This window comes from Aythya ferina (assembly GCF_964211825.1).
Source record: "Aythya ferina genome assembly, chromosome: 5".
In the NCBI taxonomy this organism is placed as follows: domain Eukaryota; kingdom Metazoa; phylum Chordata; class Aves; order Anseriformes; family Anatidae; genus Aythya; species Aythya ferina.
In genome coordinates this window covers 30109807-30131047 of record NC_140301.1, presented here as the reverse complement: position 1 = coordinate 30131047, position 21241 = coordinate 30109807, and the positions used below count along the sequence as shown (strand labels likewise).

At 42.4% G+C, this 21241-nt stretch overlaps 1 protein-coding gene across 14 annotated transcripts in view; it reads right to left on the bottom strand.

Moving 5' to 3' along the window:
• RGS6 (regulator of G protein signaling 6) overlaps positions 1 to 21241 on the bottom strand; it is a 252914-nt gene that overhangs the window by 93402 nt on the left and 138271 nt on the right. For 12 of the 14 annotated variants that reach the window (XR_014693507.1, XR_014693508.1, XR_014693509.1 and 9 more), the window contains one exon: positions 1727 to 1826. Coding sequence is in view for 4 of the 14 variants with exons in the window: in XM_084520804.1 (XP_084376930.1) it covers positions 1727 to 1826 (100 nt within the window). In the remaining 10 variants the exon portion in view is untranslated. Of the gene's footprint in view, positions 1 to 1726; positions 1827 to 17528; positions 17658 to 17731; positions 17769 to 21241 lie in introns of those variants that run through there. The other 2 variants (XR_014693515.1, XR_014693516.1) reach the window with 2 other exon arrangements.

Sequence of the window (21241 nt, the reverse complement as noted above, 5' to 3'; positions counted from 1 at the left end):
AAGATGCTGTGAGGTCTCCCATCTTTCTTCCCCCCCCCCTCTGGTAAAAGATGGCAACTTGATAACTAGATCAACCACTTAATCAATGTTATGAATATTGACAGGTATACTAGAAACCTGTTTTAGTTGAGTAAACCTCAAGACATCCAGTTTGCACATTGTAGACTATCACTTATGGAATGAATTTGCAAACCAGATATACGGTTGTTTTCCCCATGAACCTTCAAGAACAGCCAGCTCATACCTGCTCTAGCCATTAGCTGCAATTTATCAGTTTTCACATCTCATTCCAAATTCATGTTTCTCTCCCAGAGTAAAGCCCTAATCCTGCAACTGTCAGTTATATTGAGTCACCACCCTGAAACCAATTTCAGACATAAGAGCCTGTTGCTCAATAAAAAGGGATTAACTGGACTGAGCCTTATTTAAAACTTCAATTTCCATATTCCCTGCCTATCCCCAAGAGCTTGGCAGATTTGTATTCCATTCCTGTAGCTTTAGTTGGATGTTATTTTCCTGATACAAGGATATCAAATCACACTCCTGAATGAATCAACACAGTTTCAAACTCTGCCCAATCCAACATTTTTCACAGTAAGGACATTTCTGAAGTGCTTCAGCTCAGCTACCCTCCACTGCAGGGAACCATCTTTGCAGTTGCTTGACACCAGCTGTACTGCCAGTATTCCTGTTGACTACAGATATTATCACATTATTTTACAACAGGATAAAGTACCCAAGAGCAAGAAAGATCCATTTGAACTGCCAGCTGTCTTTTGTTTTTTGGTGTGCTGCCTTTTTGCAATAATGCACACATGCATTCCTGCATTTTTAGTGATTGTTTGATTTTACTGAAGTGAAGATGCCACAGTAGCAGCCACAGAAAATGAAGTCCTTTAGTTTTCAGGAAAACAGAGGTGAAACTTCCCTAAACTGATGCATCATCATGTGTACCTCGCCTGAACTGGAAAGAATCTCTGCAGGACTGTGACAGTTATGTTTGCTTTACAACATAAATGAGGTAAGTTTAAGGAGTAGTTGGGTATTGGATATTGGACAGAAGTCTAGTGGTAGAGAGAAAGGAAAGTGCTTTTGTACTGCTGCCATGAATACTACTATAGAACTGGCAAAAGCAGGTACCAGAAACACAAGTATAAATCCCCCAACCATTTACACTACACCACCCTGAATAAACTTAGCACATAATAATGGCAAAATTCTTTGTTGCATTAGCAACTATTCTGCCTGAAAATATGGACAGGAATGTTTTTGTACTGACAGCCATTTCCATCCACACTTTTGCACGTATAGTTTTAACAAAATGTCATAGAAGCACAAAAGATATTTCACATTCTTGTACACACAACAAATCTCAGAAGTATTTGAGTATAAGTGAGAAAACACTGCTTCAGCTTTCTTTCCCCAGTTCTTCTCTAAAATAGTCCTATTCCCATCATATGGAATGACTGTGCCTGATGATACTGTGATAGACAAAAAAGTATGTAACATACCTTTAAATATAACACAATGTAAGGAAATATCAATGTCTGCTTAAACAATTAGGCAATCTTGGTTCAATACTTCATGCCTAACAACAGTGTGGAAAAAAAAAAAGCAGAGATGGGCAATTTTTTCTTTCATTCCTTCTTTTTTTGTGTGTTCAGTTTCTGTTTGCTTAGAGCCAGCTAGCACCAGCTCACACTTCTGTTCTAAGCAGGGTTCTTACCGGTGACGACACTGGGGATTTTAGACAGAAAGCTCTTGACAGTTCGGATGGGAACTCCACCTGTTTTGTCATCCTGCATTCTTGTGATGATGTCTTCAATCTGTCAAAAGGAAGGAAAGACTTAGTGGTTTATGCAAAATGGTGAATGTTATGTCTATATAACTTGATTGCTTTGGAGCCCGGCTGATAGGATGGGGATTAAATATGGCACATGTTACTGTACAAACACAGACCTAGAGAAACAGCCATCATCTCCCAAATCTAAATCCTGAGACAACAGGGTTCAAGACCAGATAGAAATACGGTGGTATGAGTGCACTGACAATCCTATTGCAGTCATTCTTTTTTGCTGACCAGCAGCGATAGACATGAACACATGTTGTTAGGTCTGCAGGTGAATTAGGTTAGACTCCATACTGCAGTCAGCTTCAGGAGCTTTAACTATCACCAAGTCTGATAGCAGAAAAACAGAGATCCTCTTGTCAGAAGCAAAAAGGCCACATGCAGCAGAAAACTCAGGAGGAAGGATTTTTTTCCTCCCTCTCTTCTCTGTAAGAATATTTATGACCAGCCAGCTTGGTCAGCCAAAGGCCCTCAGGCCCCAGGCCCAGCCCCTGTGAGCAGCCTGGCCACCAGAAGGGTGACTGCACTCCAGCTAGCATCAGCGCTCACCCCGCACCTGGTTTTCTTAAACTATGACCTTCCCTTCCAGGACAGTTTCTCCCTTTCTCCCACATTTACTGGAATTCTCAATATTGTGACCTTTAGAGGGCTTTCATTTTCTGGGGAAAGGAGCTTAATATGTGAGCTCCTGCCCTTTTTTCTAGAACAGGAAGGGGTTTTGCTCCTTTTGAGGACACCCCCGAATCTACTTGGAGGCAACAACAGGGAGAACAAAAACCTGAACTCAAGCACAATGCAGAAATCTGGTGTCTGAGGACTCTCAGCTTTCAAATCACAAGGTCTCAGACACCCAACAAAAATACAGCAGAAGTTGTTGGCTCTCCTGTTAGCTCGCGTGGTCCAAAGCAGAGCCCGCTGCCCGATGGTGGCAGCAGCCCCAGGCGTTCGGGGCAGAGGCTGGCAGCGGTCACACAGAGAGCAAAGCCCTTCCGAGGGATCACACCTCCCATTGTTTTCCCAAAGATTTTCACTTCACAGATGATGTGAAAACATAACCTCAGCAGAAGGACCGTCTCTAGGAGGATGAGATGTGCGGGGAGCACAGCCCCTCTCTCCTAAACGCAGCTTGAGAGCTCCACCAGCTCCCTTCAAACGCCAAGGAGCGTTCTTCATTTAGATGTGAAAGTAAATTTGTTTCACAGACTCAACGCCTACATTTCCAAACAAGTTTAACTTCAAGTCTTCCCGAGGCGGTAAGAACATCTCCCTGCCAACTGCAGACGCTGCATTTGATCGCCGTGTTTTCAACCTCAGGCTATCACATAACTGAACTGTTCACACCTTGTTTACATATTATTTTTAAGTTAACACATGCCCTGAGCAGATTCTCAGCAGGAATGAAGTCACAAAGACAAAAATATCCTGAAAAATTCAGTCGACTGCTGAAGGGTGGGTTATCTGGGCGACCCTGCCCGAGCGGGGAGGGCTGGCCCAGATGACCTTGATGTCCCTTCCAACCTCAGCCACCCCATCAATCTATGAGTCTGATCTACAGCCTGTTTGTCATAGAATGATGCTACTTTTGCCCGAACCCAAATGCTAGGAAAATTAATACATTGTTTTTTCCCTTTACCTGAACTTTATGCAAGGTTATTTGTTGATTTAATTAGTTTCTTCCAGTCCAGGAACAACTGGAGGAGCAGCTGCTCCTCTCAGGCTCAACAATTAGCATTTCACAAGTGCTTCGTGCCTGACCTCAGAGCACCCCTGAGCAGGGCTCTCAGATCCTCTTGTCCCAAACCCGGCCCGACACAAGGCTACTGTCTTCCCTTGGATATGCTGGAATTGCAATCTGAGAGAGATTTTCTGAGGAAAATACTCTGGAATGAGCCCCCTGTCTCAGTGAATGCTTACAGACTTGAAAAACACAAACAGTTTGTCAAAGAAAGGTCATAATTAAAAAAAAAAAAAAAAAAAAAAAAAGCTAAAATAATTGTTTTGGTACAGGAAAATAAACTTCTCGCTATTTTGCTCAGTGGAAGCCAAATAAACCACCAAACATGACTTATGCCATTCCAGGTTATAATTATGTCATCATAAGAAGAGTTCAATTTAAATAAATATATATTTATATTATATATACAAATATATGTGTATATATATATATAATAAATATATATATTTCCCTAAACCAGCCTCATTCAGAGCAATTAAGTCGGCACTGGTGTCTCAAATAGGACCACTAATTTGGGTTTCACTCACAATCATAAGACCCTATTGCAATTTTAAATCAAACCAAAACTGCCCTAGAGATGACTCCTTTCCAAAAGGCTCTGACAGCTGCTGCTTCCTCGTCTCCCAGCCTGACTACTAGCAGCTTCTGCTCTCTGTCCAAGTGTCAGATGTTACTTTTCTGCCTCCCTTTCTATTCCTGTCTTTCTTTCCTCCCTGTCCTCTCATCCGATCCAGAAGCAACTATGTGCAGTGTCTTCCTACAGCACCCCTGCATTTGGAGTCTGTTGCTTGAGAGCCCACAGTGCTACAGGCTCTGCTTGCACTCAGCCTTCCCTTTCCCAAAATCCTTGCTGGTGTTTGCCAGCAGATTCCTGGGCTCCTTGAAGAAACACTTGATGGTCATTTAATCCTTTCTCAAAATCAAGCTGAAAATGAGATATAAATATACATACAGCAACCTAGGACAAGTTTCTATTCAATCTACTACAAAGAGAAGAACTGACCTGCACCAGCCTCTTGTTTTTTGCATCCACCCAAAGATTACAGATGTTGCCATGCTGGATCCCAACACCCAGCTAGGTATGGAGATGTTTCTCAGAGTAAGCAACACAGAGACAAAGGAAAAATGTGATCATCTTAGAGCTTCAAGTGTGGAGAAGAGTTTCTGCATATCATTAAATAAGCCTTATGTTTCCCTTTTTGGCCTGCAGAGAACACAAGTCCTTGGACAGTTCGTTTAATCACACTACGAGGCAGAAATGAGCAAAAGGTGTTCCTCCTATTTCTCACTTCCCAATAAGTGAGATGTCAGCACGGATGGGACCCTAGAGTATGTAGATTATAAGAGTTTACCGAAGCATCCAGTTATGCACTAAATCCCCAACACATCCTACTGCTGGGGGAATTTGCTAGTACATATTAGACTTTCTTTTCCACTGGAAAAGTAGATCTTGAGTTTATCAGAGCTGAGATGTCTATCACCTGATGATGGAAAGTCTCTTTTTCAAGGCAGGTGAAAATAAGATATTACTTTTATTAACGTGTTATAAAAAATAGCAATGCAACAACAAATGTAATATTGTGGTTCCAGCCATCTCAGAAAAGGCTGACTGTAGATGAAAAGATACCGTGATGGGCTCTGGAACAATAAACCATTTCTGTACGCCATGCTCATGTATGAAGTACGTTTCTACACTGAGAAAAATCCCATCCCACAAAGAGACCAACCGAAGAAAAAGAAAGCCAAAGCTATTAAAAATATCACTGATTACACCAAATCTCTATATTTATTTTTTAAGATTTTCAGGAGTTTCCAGAAGGAAATAAAGACTTCCATGATGCCGGTCATATCACTGATCACAGCCCGGCAATTCTGAGTCAGTGCCACACCACATCCCTAGTGTTACTGTTCGAAAGAGGAAAGTAACTCGACTTTGCAGTGGCTTTTGTTTCTCCCAGCACCAAATTAATGCAGGCACCCAGAAGGCAGTGACGGGTGTGTGCAGCCTCGCTGAGCCCTGGAAGCATGCTGCTCACCATCAAGCCTGTCCTTGGCCATGACATGCTGATAGAACAGCAAGTAACACACAAAAAAGAGAAGTTAACAGCTCCCATCCCATAAGATCCCCTGCTTAGACCCCCGTAACAGCTTACTGACGCTACCTGCCTGAGAACATGGTTCAGTGCTACTCAGCAGCTACCTCCTAATGATGTCAGAGGTCACCCCAATCCTCTTTTTCCAGCTCATTTCTGTGAGCCATTAGGAGAAGCAGTGCCCTTTTCATATGCTGCAGGCACGCACAGCTGCCTGCTTCTGAGTATTTGGGTACCCACGATGTTCCTAATTACAAGTACTCTGCTCTTGGGAATTCCTACCCCCAGCTAACCTGTGGCAGGACAGTGTGAGCATCACTCATCAGCACCACCATCGAACACATCGGGCTGGGCAGACAGCTCTGGGCACTGCCAAATACCCTCTTCACCCTGGCAGATGAGCACTCTCATGAATATTGGCGGAGCTGGATGATACACAGGGGAATGGATCAATCTGTTGTGAGCTAGCACACTGCTAACAATTATAAATACATTGATCTTTTACTCTCGTCAGAAATACAAGTTTAAAATAGATGATGCTTCTCACGTTGCCATCCTCTACAGGGCCCGAAGGTGTCTCTGCCCACCTACCTGGCAGTGCTTGTGCTGCCGTGCCCCTTCCACCTGCTGGCTCCTGCCGGGCAGCCCCACGCACAGGCAGACGAGGAAGGCTGATTTGACAAGCCTTCAGAAGCCCACTTGCTTCACCTGTGCAGACAATTTCACTCTGCTCTACCACGGGAAAAGGACACTGAAAAAAGGGATGATACGCCTCCCTTCAGCACCCTCGAGGGAAAAAGGACAACCTTGCCTCTGAGACAGTGCTGGAAATCAGCAGAGCAGCACCGCTGGAGAATTGCTTTGTGACCTTCAGCAAACAGCTTCATCTGTCTTTGTCTGAGCCTCCCCTCCTGTACAGCAGAGATAATAACAGATCACAGAAGGGCACTGAAACTTAATTCAGTGATGCCAGAGCTGCTGGGACATCGGATGCTACATGACTGTGAAAGATACGATCCCCGTCTCTGACAACCTTTCAAAACCCCAACAACTGAAACAAAACTGAAGCGTGACAGCGCATGGATGCATCAGCTGGCAGGACCATTTGGCTCTTTCCCACTTGAGTAATTTCCGATGGCTGTTGAGAGCAGGGGCAGTGATGCAACTTGTCCTCTTCCTGATCCAGCTTTTACCTCTCCTTCTTTGTAAATTTCAGAGCTAATTTTCAGTTAAAGGCAGAGTATGCCACAGTTTCCTCACGCTTAAGTGTGTTACAGGGAAGCCAGAAAAGAGCAACTACTTTTTTCAGATATTATTGGAGGGTGAAACTGAGCTGATAATGTCACCTTACGACTGCCAGCGTACTTTAGCATTTTTATATATCTATATGGAATAGATTGAGAGGGTAGCAGTGAAGGAACGTATACAAAGGCACCTGTTGCAACTGTCTGTATAGTGCGGCTACTAGAGCTACAGCTTCCCAAACCAAGTATCTACTTGCAGTCATCACATGGAAGGATAGGATTCACCCCAGGATCATCTAAACCAGCGTTTAAGAAACTATGACCCTTATTCAGCTGCTGAGGAGCAACACCGGGGTCTGGGGAATACTCTGGCAACAGCTTTTTGATCAGTTTACATCTCCCATGGTATCGCCTACTTTATCAGCTGTGTGTGCACTGCACCCCTGGCTTGCATTGTAAGAAAATGTAGTCATGGAAAACAGGAGCTGCAGCTATTCCCCTCGTGAACTATATGCACAGTTGGAAAATATGGTTTAATAATCAGAAAAAACAGTGCAAAAAACAAACACAAAAAACAAAGCTTAGCAAATTAATTCCACAAACAGAAATTCTCCATATGACTTGAACTAATGTCATTTTCTCCCCCTGCAAAAATCAAGCTTTTTAGTCCATCAATGTTAACAGTTAAAAGCCAAAGATGTCAAACAATGTTTACCGAAGCTCCATTTTTCATTAAAAACATTTTGACAGACAACCCCTTGATGATTTCAATTTCTACATGAGCTATCATCACATGAAAGAGAAGGCTATTTTGTAGCTTTGAAAGCTGCATAAAAATACTAAAAGTGAACTCTTGCTTATTGACCATGCAATTTTAATTGTAGCAACAAATGTTTGGGAGTCTGTTGCAGTTTACAGGATAACAGAAGTTTCTTGTGAAGAAAGTGATCCATTTTCCATCATTCTTCTTATGGTTATGGTAAAAATATCACATATATGTATAACATCAGCTTCTTGAGCCATGTAGAGCAGAGCCACTCTAATCAGAAACCTTCTTAGGTCAGCTGCAAATTAAATCAAATATTTACTTTGCTGTGTAATCAGAAGCGTTAAGCTTTTTATGACTGCAGGAAAGTATCACAAACATCCAGGGAAGATGATGTGCATTTTAAAGCACTACATTGGAAGCCAAGTGGCTGTACTGTACAATTATCACTAAGGTGTGATGCAAGTCACAGTTCAGTAGAAAAAGTTATACCATGACCGCCGGACAGTACGTAATGAATATGGGTGGCTTTTGTGCCACTTCCTAACTATGCACACACATAGCAAATCTATGCACAGGTACATGCATGAAAGTGGAGACTGTTCTAGCCAGGAAAAACACTGTGCAACACTGCACTGTTATCATCTTAGCTCCAGCTCCAATGGGAATGTGCATTTTGTTACTACTGACATTGTCTTTCTCCAGTTCACTGCATCTGGTTTATGCTGTTCTCATCTCTCTCCCCACCCTTCTTTCTTTCTTTCTGTAGAAACTCAGCAAAAGGCTCCAGAACTAATAATCCTCCCTTTGAGGGGCTCACTTATAAAGTGCTTCTCAGTGCGCCTCAAGCTGAATTGGACAAACCACTTTGGTGAAAAAAGGCAGCAATTCAGCGCCCGTCTTGTAAGCAGCACTGCTAGGGGAGCTGAAGGTGCTGCCTTACCTGTGGTGTTGGGATCTGTTAGATCGTGACAGCGCCAAACCTCCTGCACCATTTCACAGAGGCCACCAGGCACCTAATAACATCTCCTTATGGGCAAACCATCTCTAGCAGAATTTGGCTGGACAATCCCAAAAGGCTCTTCAGTGACTATCTGCAGATGGAAGACTGAATCAAACCAAAGCCAAGGCATGGGATGAAATAGGTAGGAAAAAGTTATGATTAGGAAACTACAGCTGCACTTATGTTAATATATTCAGCTTGGTCATTAACCAAGGGGGTTAGGGGAAGAGCATGTGCTTTCTTCTGATAAGGTTTTACTGAAGTCACCGACTGCAGCGACTGGCAGCAGTCTGCTGCCTCACTGCCGCCAGGGTCAGACGCACAAGTTGCCTTGGAAACACTAGAGATTTTCTTTTCTGTTGCATCACTGCACCTAAAACAAAACTATGCAGCTCTCCAGATTGCTCGCATGGTGATGAATGAAAGCATGAAGGAGACGTGCCTACCACAGCCTGCATGTGGACTAACGCAGAAGTAAACTCCATACATGACATGAAAAAGCACCTTTTTGTGCCCACTCCCTCCAGGCACGTGCATGCAGCCCCTTGTCACTGGGGTGAAGCTCCTTAACCCAACCTCAGGACTGTTCAAAGCAAAGCTGTGACCCAGCTGCCATCTAGAACAACATTACACAAATTACTTCAATTAGCAAGTGCCACAATTAGGACAACAAGAGCAGTTTTAGTTCAACAGCTTTGATTCAGCAAGTGATTCTTTTGGGGGCTTAGCTCCTGAAGCCTGAACGTCCCCTCGAGTTCTGGCCATGCACCAACCATCCTAACGCAAAACAAAATTGTGCTGAAACCTGGCTCTGTGCTGGAACAACTGAGAAAGCCCCAGGAATTGTAAACCCTCCAACAACACTGGGCTGAGTAACGTGATGTGAGGCCAGTTTTTCAAGCCTGCTTAGAAGCAGGAGTTTTAGGATCACACTAGATGCCATGAAGTAATCAATGGACAAGGCGACACCACAGCCAAACAGCCACAGGGAGATGCTGGCTCCGGGACTGATTGTCAAGGCTCACGTTGGATCCAGGACATCACTCCCTCCCCACTGTGGCTGGGGGGCACCAGCAAGGAGGCTGCAGAAACACACTCTGTGGGACCTGAGATAAGGCTGTCACAAGCACAGACATGCCCGTTTGTCACCCAGCAGATAGCACTTGCACCCCATGCTTCAGACTATGGGCAATACTTAATCGGGCCTTCTGCTGCCACCGCGTCCTTGACCCAGTTGTCGCTGCTGCCTGCCAAGCGTACATTCATTTTTTAAACCAAACCTGGAGTGGTGTATGCATGACCTCTCGCTCCTGTGATGTTGAACTACAGAGTGATAAATGCAGTGCTTGTAGAGGAAATTCTCTTTTATCTAGAACGTCAAATACAAGGCCCTTCTAGATGAAAAATGTTGGACTTCAGTGGGTCACCGATCTGTTTCCAGAAAGGAACTTGGAACTCCCCAAACCCTGATACAAATGAAGAGCTGGTTACAAAATGCACCCGAGACACTTCAACCCAAATCCCCAAAGCCAAACAGACTTCCACGTGTACCCTCCCAGTATCATATATACATTAGAAGTATTTTATTTGATTAAGTGCATCATTCATTGACATAGCATACAAGTCAAGAATAAATATAAAGCAGAAGAAAGCGGGGATAGAGCTTGTGGCTGTCTGATCAGAGTTTTGGCATTGCTATTGTTGTCTTAAAGTCTGTGCACTGAAAAATGGAATGTCATTGAATCACCGCAGATGCTCAAAGACCACCAAGCTCTCCCTTTTTAATTCAGAAATATATATTTTTTAAACTTCAGGTAGCACACCTGAGGAAAAGTTTTGTGCCTACACCCTCCTAGATAGGCTGAAAGATATCTGTAGGGAAAACAAGGACAGTGCAAGTCATAAGACAGAACTCGTACATGGCAGACTCTTGTTTCAACCTGAGATTCAACAAAGCACTACCAACTGCAGGCAAAACCAGATGAAACTGTACAGTAAGAACTGGAAACTATTACAATAAACTCAGAAATGCAGTGCACGACCATTTTCTCCTCATTTTGCAGGGCTTCCCAAACACACACCTAACTTTTCCCACTGTAACAAGGACACTTGAAGCCGTTCAGAAAATAGTTCAAGAACTACTTCCAGTATGAAGCATGGAAGTTTGGTTTGTTTCTAACAGAAAAGGCAGGCACCAAATCTCAGCTGTTTGCTTCTCCAATGAATTGCTGAGGGAAACCATCCAGCACATCCCTTTCTTTCTTGGTAGGTGATGGGCTCCCATGGCTAACCTTAAGTAAATTATGCAGAAATATATATACGATGAACATTTCTCTTCAAAGCAACAAAAAAGTACTTAGGGAATTGTTTTTTTTTGACTTTTTTGTTAAAGAAAAAAGTATTCCTCTGTATGTAATACCGTGGCACATAATACAGTGTGACAGGTCATTTCATGCATCATTTAACTCTTTGCACCGCAAAGTGCCATACCACAATAAAGATCAGATTATCCTCCTCCCCACACGCTCTGAAGTAGAGGCAAAGCAGAACAGACACCAAATTACAGGAAAGAGAGGCAAACCTATTTACCACCCTCAAGAGATCACATTTTTTGTTTCAGTCCCTTTCCACATGATAGTGTCACATTATTTTTGTGCATTTATATCTAAATATATGTATATAATATAAATATATATAGGCAGAGACAGAGAAAAAAAAGTTTGCCAGCCTGGATTTAAAGGTAACGACTGAGAAAGGAAATGCTATTTTCATTTGAATTTCAGAACTGAGGAAAGAGGGCTTTCTGAAGATTTCTGTTTGTTCAATAGTAAAAATGTAAAATTTGATTTCTTTTTTCATACCTCCACTAACTGTATTTTTTCTTTGTACGGTATTTCAATATATTTTTTATATAAGTGCCATTTTCATAGTGAGGAAACAACATCTGGGGATTTGGCAAATATTAAAAAAAAAACAAAACAGAAATGTCCTACTTCATTCTCCAACTATGGAGCAGTAGTAAAATGAAAGGCTGGAGCTGTAGAAGTATTACAGAAAATTTAAAATAAATCTGAGCATTAGTCAGACCGGATTTGATACTGTCTGACCAAAGTTACCTTAATTTAGGAATTTATTCAGATACTATGCTGACAGGCCAGTTTGCACAACTTACAAGATCCAGAGCCTCTCGAACTGAGCTACTCAACTGCTTTGACCCTGGATTTTAACAGCAGCTATTGCTAAAAATGAAGGAAAAAAGAAAAACACCCCCCAGAAAACCCAACAAAGCACAGAACATCCCATTACAGCCCCTCCAAAAACAAACAAAATACCCAAGCCTCACAGATCACTAACTGGAAGACATGAATTTAAAATGCTCATATGGTTTTCATGACGTGATCATCTTTTTGGGTTTCATTAAAATTTTAATGCTCTGCAACTTTCATTTATTATTTGAAAAGCAATTGGTTTGTTCCCCTCAGCAAAGAAAGATTTCCAAATCCACCAACAGTTATGGGATCTACCAGAACACAGTTTCAATCCTCACCATTGGTGAAGTAGTTTACTTCAAAATTGATTTTATGACTTATTCAGTGGTTCTGCTTCTATTAGCTCTGTCCTTTGGTAACAATAATCTTGTCAACGTACTTAAAGTAATACTTCAGCTGCTAACAAAAACGCTTTGGAAAAAGACTAATTTACATTGTTTATATTAAAAGAAATATGTCCGTTTTCTTTTCCTGAAGAATTTCTTCCTTCTCTCTTTTTTTTTTTTAACAGTGAATCAAATAACACTTCACCTGAGCTAAACTTGGAGCAGCTGATGTAAGTGATGCCATGCCTGCTTTTCCCTCATTTCAGAAACAAACTGCTGTTTGATTCAGTTCTGGCTTTTCTCTCTTTTTTAGGGGAAGAACTTTGAACCCAGCACCAGTACTCCACCATGGATTGTATCTAAACAGCTTTTGCAGGAGGCAAGCACATTATTGACTTAGAGGGAGAGAAAAGCTAGGAAGTGTTGCTGTCTGCTTGAAACATCATTTGTAATATTGGCATTTAATGCAGCTATTGCCCAATGCGGCCAGGCTCTGCTGTTCTTTTTTAACGCTGTATATTACGATTTGTTACAAAATACAGTTTCTGTGAACCCTGCCAGAGACACCAGTTTTAAAGACATCTGCCTCTTGACACTTAATCAGTATTTTTCTTCATTCAAGGAAAAAAAAAAAAAAAAAAAAAACAACCGGTAGAACGAAAGTTAGAAATCCTACAGATTAAGATACCATTTACTTTGGGGAGCTTATTGCTACGTTCTCTCTAGGAGGCTGTGTAAGAGAGAGCTGAAGACTGTTTGCATGGCAGAATTACCTAGTGAGTACACGAGGTGCTCTGTCTATATCTCCTACCTGCAGTCAACATAAGACTGTCTCTGGGCGCTATAATGCTTACTTGCTGCTTTATTTACAGAGAAAGAACAGCACAAAAGACCCTGTATCCTGTGGCTACAGCTGCTTCAACATGTGAATGCACCAAGCTAGAGCAAGCTACCTCCAGAGTGTAAAACAGCTAGCTACCCATTTCTATATCACAAGCTGGTACTTGTATCTACAGATCATTTGACTTTCCTCTTTTAAATGGTTTTTGAACTATTTTCCCTTGTAGAATACCATATGAGAAAAATAAAATTTAAAAGCCCTTGCAGCTCCCTTATGATATGTGCACTTTTTCAGGCTCCAGCACATTAGAGGTGACCCACAACCAAGCACCCTGTCTCACGTATGACACTTGACAATTACAAAACCCCTCACTTCTGCAGCATAGTTGTATGTTTAGCAATTCCTCCTTTCTGCCACTTGCTGTCTACAATCTAAGAGTGGTTATCTTTGCAATATGGCACTTTTTTTTGCTCTCTGACATGACGACACTTTCTGTAGAACACGGAAAGACCAAATGCGCATCTATTTATTAATACATGAATATTGGAATTTGCATAAAGCTACGAATACTTACTTGTAGTGGTCCTCTAAGCATAGAAGCACATAATTCTCCTCTGTGTGAGCACAGATGAAGTGTGTTATTTCTAATGAAATATATGCATGCATATGTGCACACAGTAAAAAAAAAAAAAAAAAAAACAACAAACTGTACAAAGCTTGGAGTACAAATGAGTGCGGGTGAACTAATTTTTTAGACTCATCCATGTCTAAATGCTGTGTCTATTCAGATTTCCACAATCATGGTTAGATACAAAAGGCATATCATGAGCTTCTGCTTCTCTTTAGGAATTTTTAATACTGAAAGCGACGTTTTATGTCCTATATAAATGTGACTAAATGAGAAACTTAAGAAACCTTTGAAATAAGAGAAAAATCTGTCAGTACTACTTATTTGACTTACTGTAATATAAGTGAGGTGAGTAAGCAGGATTTAGTACTCAATGCTGATAACTTCAACAAAAACATTGGTGAAAACCAACAGAAATCAGACACTTAAGACCCACCTAACATATCCTATGACACCAGTTGTCTGAAATGCAAAGGTAGGAAATGTAAGTCTACATAAATATGTTAATTTTAATGGGATAGCAGGGGTTGGTGATGGAATACCATTACTCTTGACATCAACTCAGCAAGATCCAGCTCTGTATTTCTTATCTAGGAGACATTACAACAGAAAAGAATAGCTACTGAATAAGTGGGTAAAGAAGGGAAAAAAAATCTACAAATCCTCTTCACTTTCTGTGCTACTATCAAGTGGTCCCCATTAGTGCTAAGAAGTGTGCATGAAAAGAAACAAGACCTGGCAGCCTGGAGATCAGCAGCTCGGGCTCCACACTGGTCTCTGCACCTGCTTCGGCTCAGCGGTGCACAAGGGCGCTGCAGGAGGGGGGCAAGAGAGGGTGGTGGAAGGCCATCAATAATACATGTGTCATCAGCCAGGGGGATGAAGAAGGGAAGTGCGTGCTGCATGGTGATTTCAAAGCTGGCGCTCTTGATAGCATTCAAGGACATTTCCGTGAGTGTGGCCACCCTGTATTTACTGGTGGCTTCCTAGGCTGCATCCAACAGATCCAAGCAGCTCTCCAACATGCTTGCAGAGAGACGGTCTCTACCAGAAATTCATCTCTAGTTCTTCCCTGCAGGGAGCTCTGATTGCATGCCCACAGTTATCAGAATTTGGCTACAGACACACCGACTATTATCAGACTTGGCTACAGAAACACGGACTATTATCAGACTTGTAGAACATGCATCACCTTTCCAAAAGCTAGACGACTGGTAGGTGTCTCTTCTGTCACTTACAGTTCTCATGCGGGCCAAAGATCCACCACCATCTTCCACCCAACATTGGTCCAGGCACTTCTGTCGCTGTCCTGCACCCAGGTTCATTGCTCCCTGAGGTCAGTGGCAGCCTTTTCTCCAATTTTCCTGGGACTAAGAACTAGCACACTTCAGCACATCTGACACAGTGTTTGCTTGCACGCAATCACAGTATCAGCAGTCTCTGAAATCCAATTTATCCTGAGGATTTCATGCTTGCTTTCCTGGTATATTTATTTGCTGTTGTTCAGCTTGCCGTCCTTCCTGCCCACAAGTGAGCCATGTATCAGACTGTGTCCTTCAACAGTACTCTTCCTAATTCTGTGTGTTTTCATGTTCATGGGAGTTTCATTGAGAATTTGTTTTTCTCTATAAAATCCCATAAAATATTTTATGAAATGATGCCCTTGTTATTTTTAAAGAGTAACTCATATTTTCAATATTTTGCATTCACGGCTGCAGAAAATGGTTCTCTGATCATTTGAGTTTGTTCAGGAGCATTTTTATTAAAATTCGATAATTCATACCACTGAAGTTGCATGCGTACTTTGTTCACTCCTTTTAGCTCTGCCCCAACCTACTTCGATCTTACATATATAACAGAAACTGCAGAACACTTTCATATCAATTTCTTGATAAAACACTGACAAACAATTAAATAGACACTTAGAGTATGCTGACTATTGCCCAGCTGAATAGAGAAGTTTAAAGGGTCTGTGACAAGTAAGATGTACAAATATATTCATGCAAAAATCAGTGAAGCAAACCAGTTGCCACTGCTAATAGCTGTGATTTGGCTGATGAAACTCTTTGAACCAACACTGCTATATGCTCTGCACATGAAAATACACAAGTGGAATAATCTATAATTAGTATCACTCTGAAGAGCTTTTTGACTTTTTTGTTACTAAAGCTTTCTCCAGATCTTACGTGTTACTTGAAACTACTTGAATGACTTTTCACTCATTTAAAAATGTTATGTATAACCTGGTGCATTTGTCTCATCTGAATGCTGCTAAAGGCAAATCTTGGCATGCCCCAGTTGCTGAGCTCAAAACAAATGAGTGTTCGTGATGTACACACAGGGGTTCGTTACTGTATAGCTCTGTCCAAAGCCTAAGTGGACATATTTAAGAAAAAAAAAGCCAGAATAAAACCCTAATCTCTTCAGATTGAGCCCTCTGTTTTTCCTCTAGGAGCAGAACACTAAACTAGCATAAAATATCCTTCTCTCCCCTCGTTTGAGGTCACAGAGACACCTGCACAGCAGCTGCAGATGTACACAGAGATGAGCGTGTCGCCTCAGGGGGACACTGAAAGAGACTGTGCTTCAGAGAAATCTGGGCCAGTATCTTTAAAAGCCTGCACTTAGTCTCTTATACCTGCATTCCCAGCCTTGTTGTTGCTTTGCCTGCTAATTCTTTATCAGAATTCCTTTCTGCAGAGAGCAAAATGCTCTCCCTCTGTTCCCTGCATCGGATTCAGCCAGACAGCTGTGGTGGCTGAGGGCAAGTGGGGATGGAGCCACAGCTCCTGTGAGCCCTCTCTCCACGGCCTCCTTTGCCCTCCAAAGCAGGGAAAACAGAGCTGACCAGACAACATCCAGACTTCAGATGCTGTCCCTGTCAAAAGGTGCTGTGGAGGGAACAATCTTCTGCTGTTTTCCTGCACAGGGTCAGGTCACAATCTGGTCTCTTAAACCAGTAGCAGCCTTTCTAGAAGATCTCTAAGAAATGTAAATACATGTGACACCAAAAAAAAAAAAAAAAAAAAAAAGAGAGAGAGAGAGAAAAGAAAAAAAGAAAAAGAAAGAAAAACATCTGTCTGCACAATTTTTGAAATAACTTGTGATTAACACAACCACAAGTTACAGGATGTGGTTTTGTACAAACATCTGCTGCATATATTGCACTAAATTACATTTACGAAGCAAGCCTATCAGCACTCTAAAGCATAAGTAAGCTACAAATACAAAAGCAACTCATTACTATTATCCCCAAGAGACCAAAAACTTAGTCCAGTGACATTTCTAACTGAAATTTACGAGAACCTTGGATTTTTGTTGTAATTAGCCAGACGGGAAGCATGCACAAGACGAGTTGACAGCTAGGTAAAAAAAAAAAAAAAAAAAGTCAGTGACTTTTTCACAGCTGGGCAAAACGTTATGCAAAAATAAACCCTATTCCCACTGCAGGCAAGCTGGGAAGCCAGGGACAGGCTATGCCACCTACTCGGTCCCATTCAAGCCCACGGCATAAGGTAGCACAGACGAAGTGAGTTGGGCTTACACGTGCACGTGGGATGGCTAATGGAAAGAGATGCAGCTTCCCGCACAGACATCGCGAGTGAAATGGCTCCTACCTAGTCAAACAAAGTATCTTTAATTAGAAAGTATCTTTCATTAGAGTGTAAAAGGAAAATTCAATCTGAACCTTACACGAAGGCTTTTTTACGCTGCTCAATTAATAGCAACTATCCTAGCTAATGCAACCTAAATATCTTCTCCCCGTACTCCTACCTGAGGGGTAGCCACCAAGAGGGTGGCCAGGCCTTCACTTCACGCAAGGACACAGCGAGGGAACCCAGAGCTGCAGCAGTGTCTCGCAGGGCCACGCAGGGGCTCACGGCTCACCTTCTTTCTGGGGTCTCTCCTACAGGCCTCACATCTAGAGTCAACACACCTGAAGCTGCTCTAGCAAGGTTCCCCTCCCTCCAGCTCACCTGTGGCACCCTCACCTTGTCACAGCCTGCAGACACACTGGCAAGCAGCCATTTTGGGGTATGAGTCTTCTGTTCTCCTCTAGATCTGGCCTCCAGGGTATCAATTTACCAGCTTAAGCCTTAGCTCTTGTCTCCTCAGGCTGTGAGGAGGTGTGGTGGTTATTTTTTCCCTTCTTGTACAGGAGACTCTGGAAACACCAGCCTGTAAGCAGTGACTCACAGCCCGTTAATTTTAGCTGCCAAGTGGCTTAAACCCCCCAGTTTAGTAACTTGAAAGCCTCAGAAGTCTGGGTAGATCAAGGCAGAGCAAACATGCCTGCAGTGTGGGACACTTCACCTCTCTTCTCCCTCAGGGGGAAGCCCGCCAGCTGAAGCAGGCTCACAAGAAGGGCTACCACAAAGCCAAGAAGTTACTCCCCTTCCTCTCTCACCAGAAGCTGTGAGATTTCCATTTGTGATAAAACAGACACTGTTTTCATCATCTTCTTATACACAATGACCTTGACCCAGGGCAGAAGAGAAGCAACAGGCCAGGAGATCGGGATCTGGATGAGCAGGCCTTTGCCTCCTGAAGCAACGAGGCTCCTGACCCAACTTATACAAGAGGTCTGTGCGTGTGTTACAACCACAAACCACGTAACACATCTAGGATCTTTGCTGTACCATGTACTTGCCACCTCCAGCAAAGGTCTGGCAGCACTGCAGAATCTGTGAGAGCATCTGGAGAAGGGACTGATTAACTAGAAAGAACAGGTCAGTTAGAAGGGACCTTCAAAGATCATCTTGTCCAACTGCCTGACCACTTCAGGGCTAGCCAAAACTGATGAAAGGAAGTCTGTGACAATTCAGTTTCCACATGTATTGTATTACCCTCAACACTTGCTTTATTCAACAAATAGGTAACGGACATTTCCTCACGGGAAACAGCATTTGAAAACTGTACATTTGTTTTAAATTAGACTTCGAAGTATTTAGATATGCAACAAAACAAAGACTATCAAACTACAGCCCATTTGACCACGGAATGTTTTTAAACTATGTAATACATAATTCAATTAAAAAAAAAAAAAAGATAATTGAAAACACTCACCTTCCTGTGACACCAAAGACCTAAGTGAGTATGACATGGATCTGTTGCTACTGACAATACTCACTATAGCCAAGCAAAGCTAATCAAGCTCTTGTTCTCTGCTGGAATTTCACCCAGTGTTTTTCAGTGATACTTGGGAAGCATAAAGAAAGGCACCACTGGCTGGTAGAAGTCAGCTTGGTCTACCAGGATTCCTCTTGCTCTACAGTTCCAACTACTGAAGAACAAATACCTAACAGAGATATCTCATAGTGTCAGAGCACAGAAGAAAAAAAGCATCAAAATTGCCCTGGAAAACTCAACAGCACCTTCTCCTTCCTTGGCACTGTTTTCCTTGTAAATGGTCGATATGTTACTCATCCATCTTCAGGGCAACAGCCACTAATCATAAGTAACAGAACGAACAGGAGTGCACATTTCCAGGAGTGCCACGTTGCTTCATTGTGTCATCAGTGTAAATTTCAGCATTGAGTTTTTCCTGAACACCTTTATTATCACACATATAGTGCCCTGTCATTCCCAATTATAATTCTGCAACCCCACAGCATTTGTGCATTTCAGCTAACTGGCTAGTAAGACCAGTTTATATCCTTTTTTTCCCCCTCCATGCTAACCTGCATTGTGTCTTTAGCCATGATACTGCAGAACTGGACGTCAGCAGAGTGATTTATGGCCAGCGATAAGCTGTGCTGCAGATCGGATCTGAATTGTGCTGGCAGATCAGTTTGGCAGCATGGGCTGGAATAAAAACATGGCACAGTGACCGAGGCACACCGTCAGAGACACACATGCACATGGACATGTTTAGGTGCCTGATGATGGTCAGGGTGGGGAGGAGGTCTCCAACCGAAATAACACAAGGAACAGCTAAAAATGAGGATTAATATGTACTGGCAGAGCCTTGAAGGAAGCTTTGCACATAGGCTGCCTACATTGAGTCTGACTCAGCGTTCTTAGTCACATTTGTATGAATAACACAATCCATCACAAGTGCAAGTGTTTGGGGAACAATATCAGTGTGACTGGGCTGATTCAAACATTGTAAGCGACTCTCCCCTCCCCAAGTAATTTCAGGATGAATGTACTGTTTGAAATTGAAGCACGCTGCAGGTTTTGCAAATATGGCAAGAGGCATCCACAGAGGTATTAGAAATTACCTGATAATGGTCCTTTAACTCTTGCACCTAAACAAAAATGAAACAGTGGAGGGGATTACAGTGAATGCTGCTGCACTGGCCCAAGCTGTTCTGCACAGCACGCTTCCCCCTGATCTATTATTCTCCAAGATCGCTCTGAGCACCTTCTTCTACTGATCAGTAAAATTTACATTTACTAATGAGCCCTAGACACACATCAGCAGCAAGCAGAAAAAAAAAAAAAAAAAAAAAAAAGGCCCCACTGGGTAGCAACCAAATTAAAAGGGTACACTGAGAATGTGGCATGCAGTGGTGATTGTGAAAGAGGCGAGGGCTGTCCAGCCTTGTGAGAACAAGAAGAGGCCTGGTTCTCCATCGGGTGCGGATCAGGGGGTGCCGGAGCTGCTGGGGGGCTAGGCAGCGAACCAAGGTCTCAATAATCACTCAAATTCATTAAAGGACTTGCTGTAAGACTTCTTTTGTTCCCGTGCATTATTTTGGAGGAAAGCTTTTCACAATGCTCTGCATTTACAGAATTATTTTTTTTTTAGGATCAGGGATCAGACCCTTCGGGCAGATCCTGCTCAGTCCCGCTGATTTAGCACATAACCCCACCTGGCTTGGCTCCTCCAAATCTGTACCTCTGACAAAATCTTATCTTCATTTCTCTGAAAGGCACAAGACTCTTCCTCACCTTTAAAACAGATAACTTGTCAAACCTTCCAGTCCCACAGTTACCATGTGCCATGAATCTGAAGTAACAGCTTTACCCTGCCCTGGGTATGAACACGAGTAACTGACATAGGATTTTTGTTTAATTTTTAACCACAGAACAGGATTTGGCTTGGTAATGCAAGATTTTAGAAGGTAGCGATAGGAGGACGATCAAGTGTCTGAAAAGCTTATACCTGCAATCTTTGAACGATGACAGCAGTCATCCACGTAGTTTCATGCAGCGGTAGTAAGAAAGACATTTTGTAGCAGCTACTGTACAAGAGGATTCCAGGGGATATGACTACTACAGAGTAATCAAACCCATGGGATTAGAAGGCTGCTGAGCCTAATGCCTTAACATCCTAGAATAATTCATCATCTCATGATAACCATATTTTCTCTAATGTATTATTACTTCAATGTTAATGGGACCCTTACAGCATTTAAAGGCCTGTCACACCCAGCACCGCACTGCTGTTATTTCCTGTATATATACACCACTTGCTGTCACCAATATCTGTTCTCAAGCCTTTTTAGCTGTTGACCCAATTTAATGCCTTGGTTGAGATT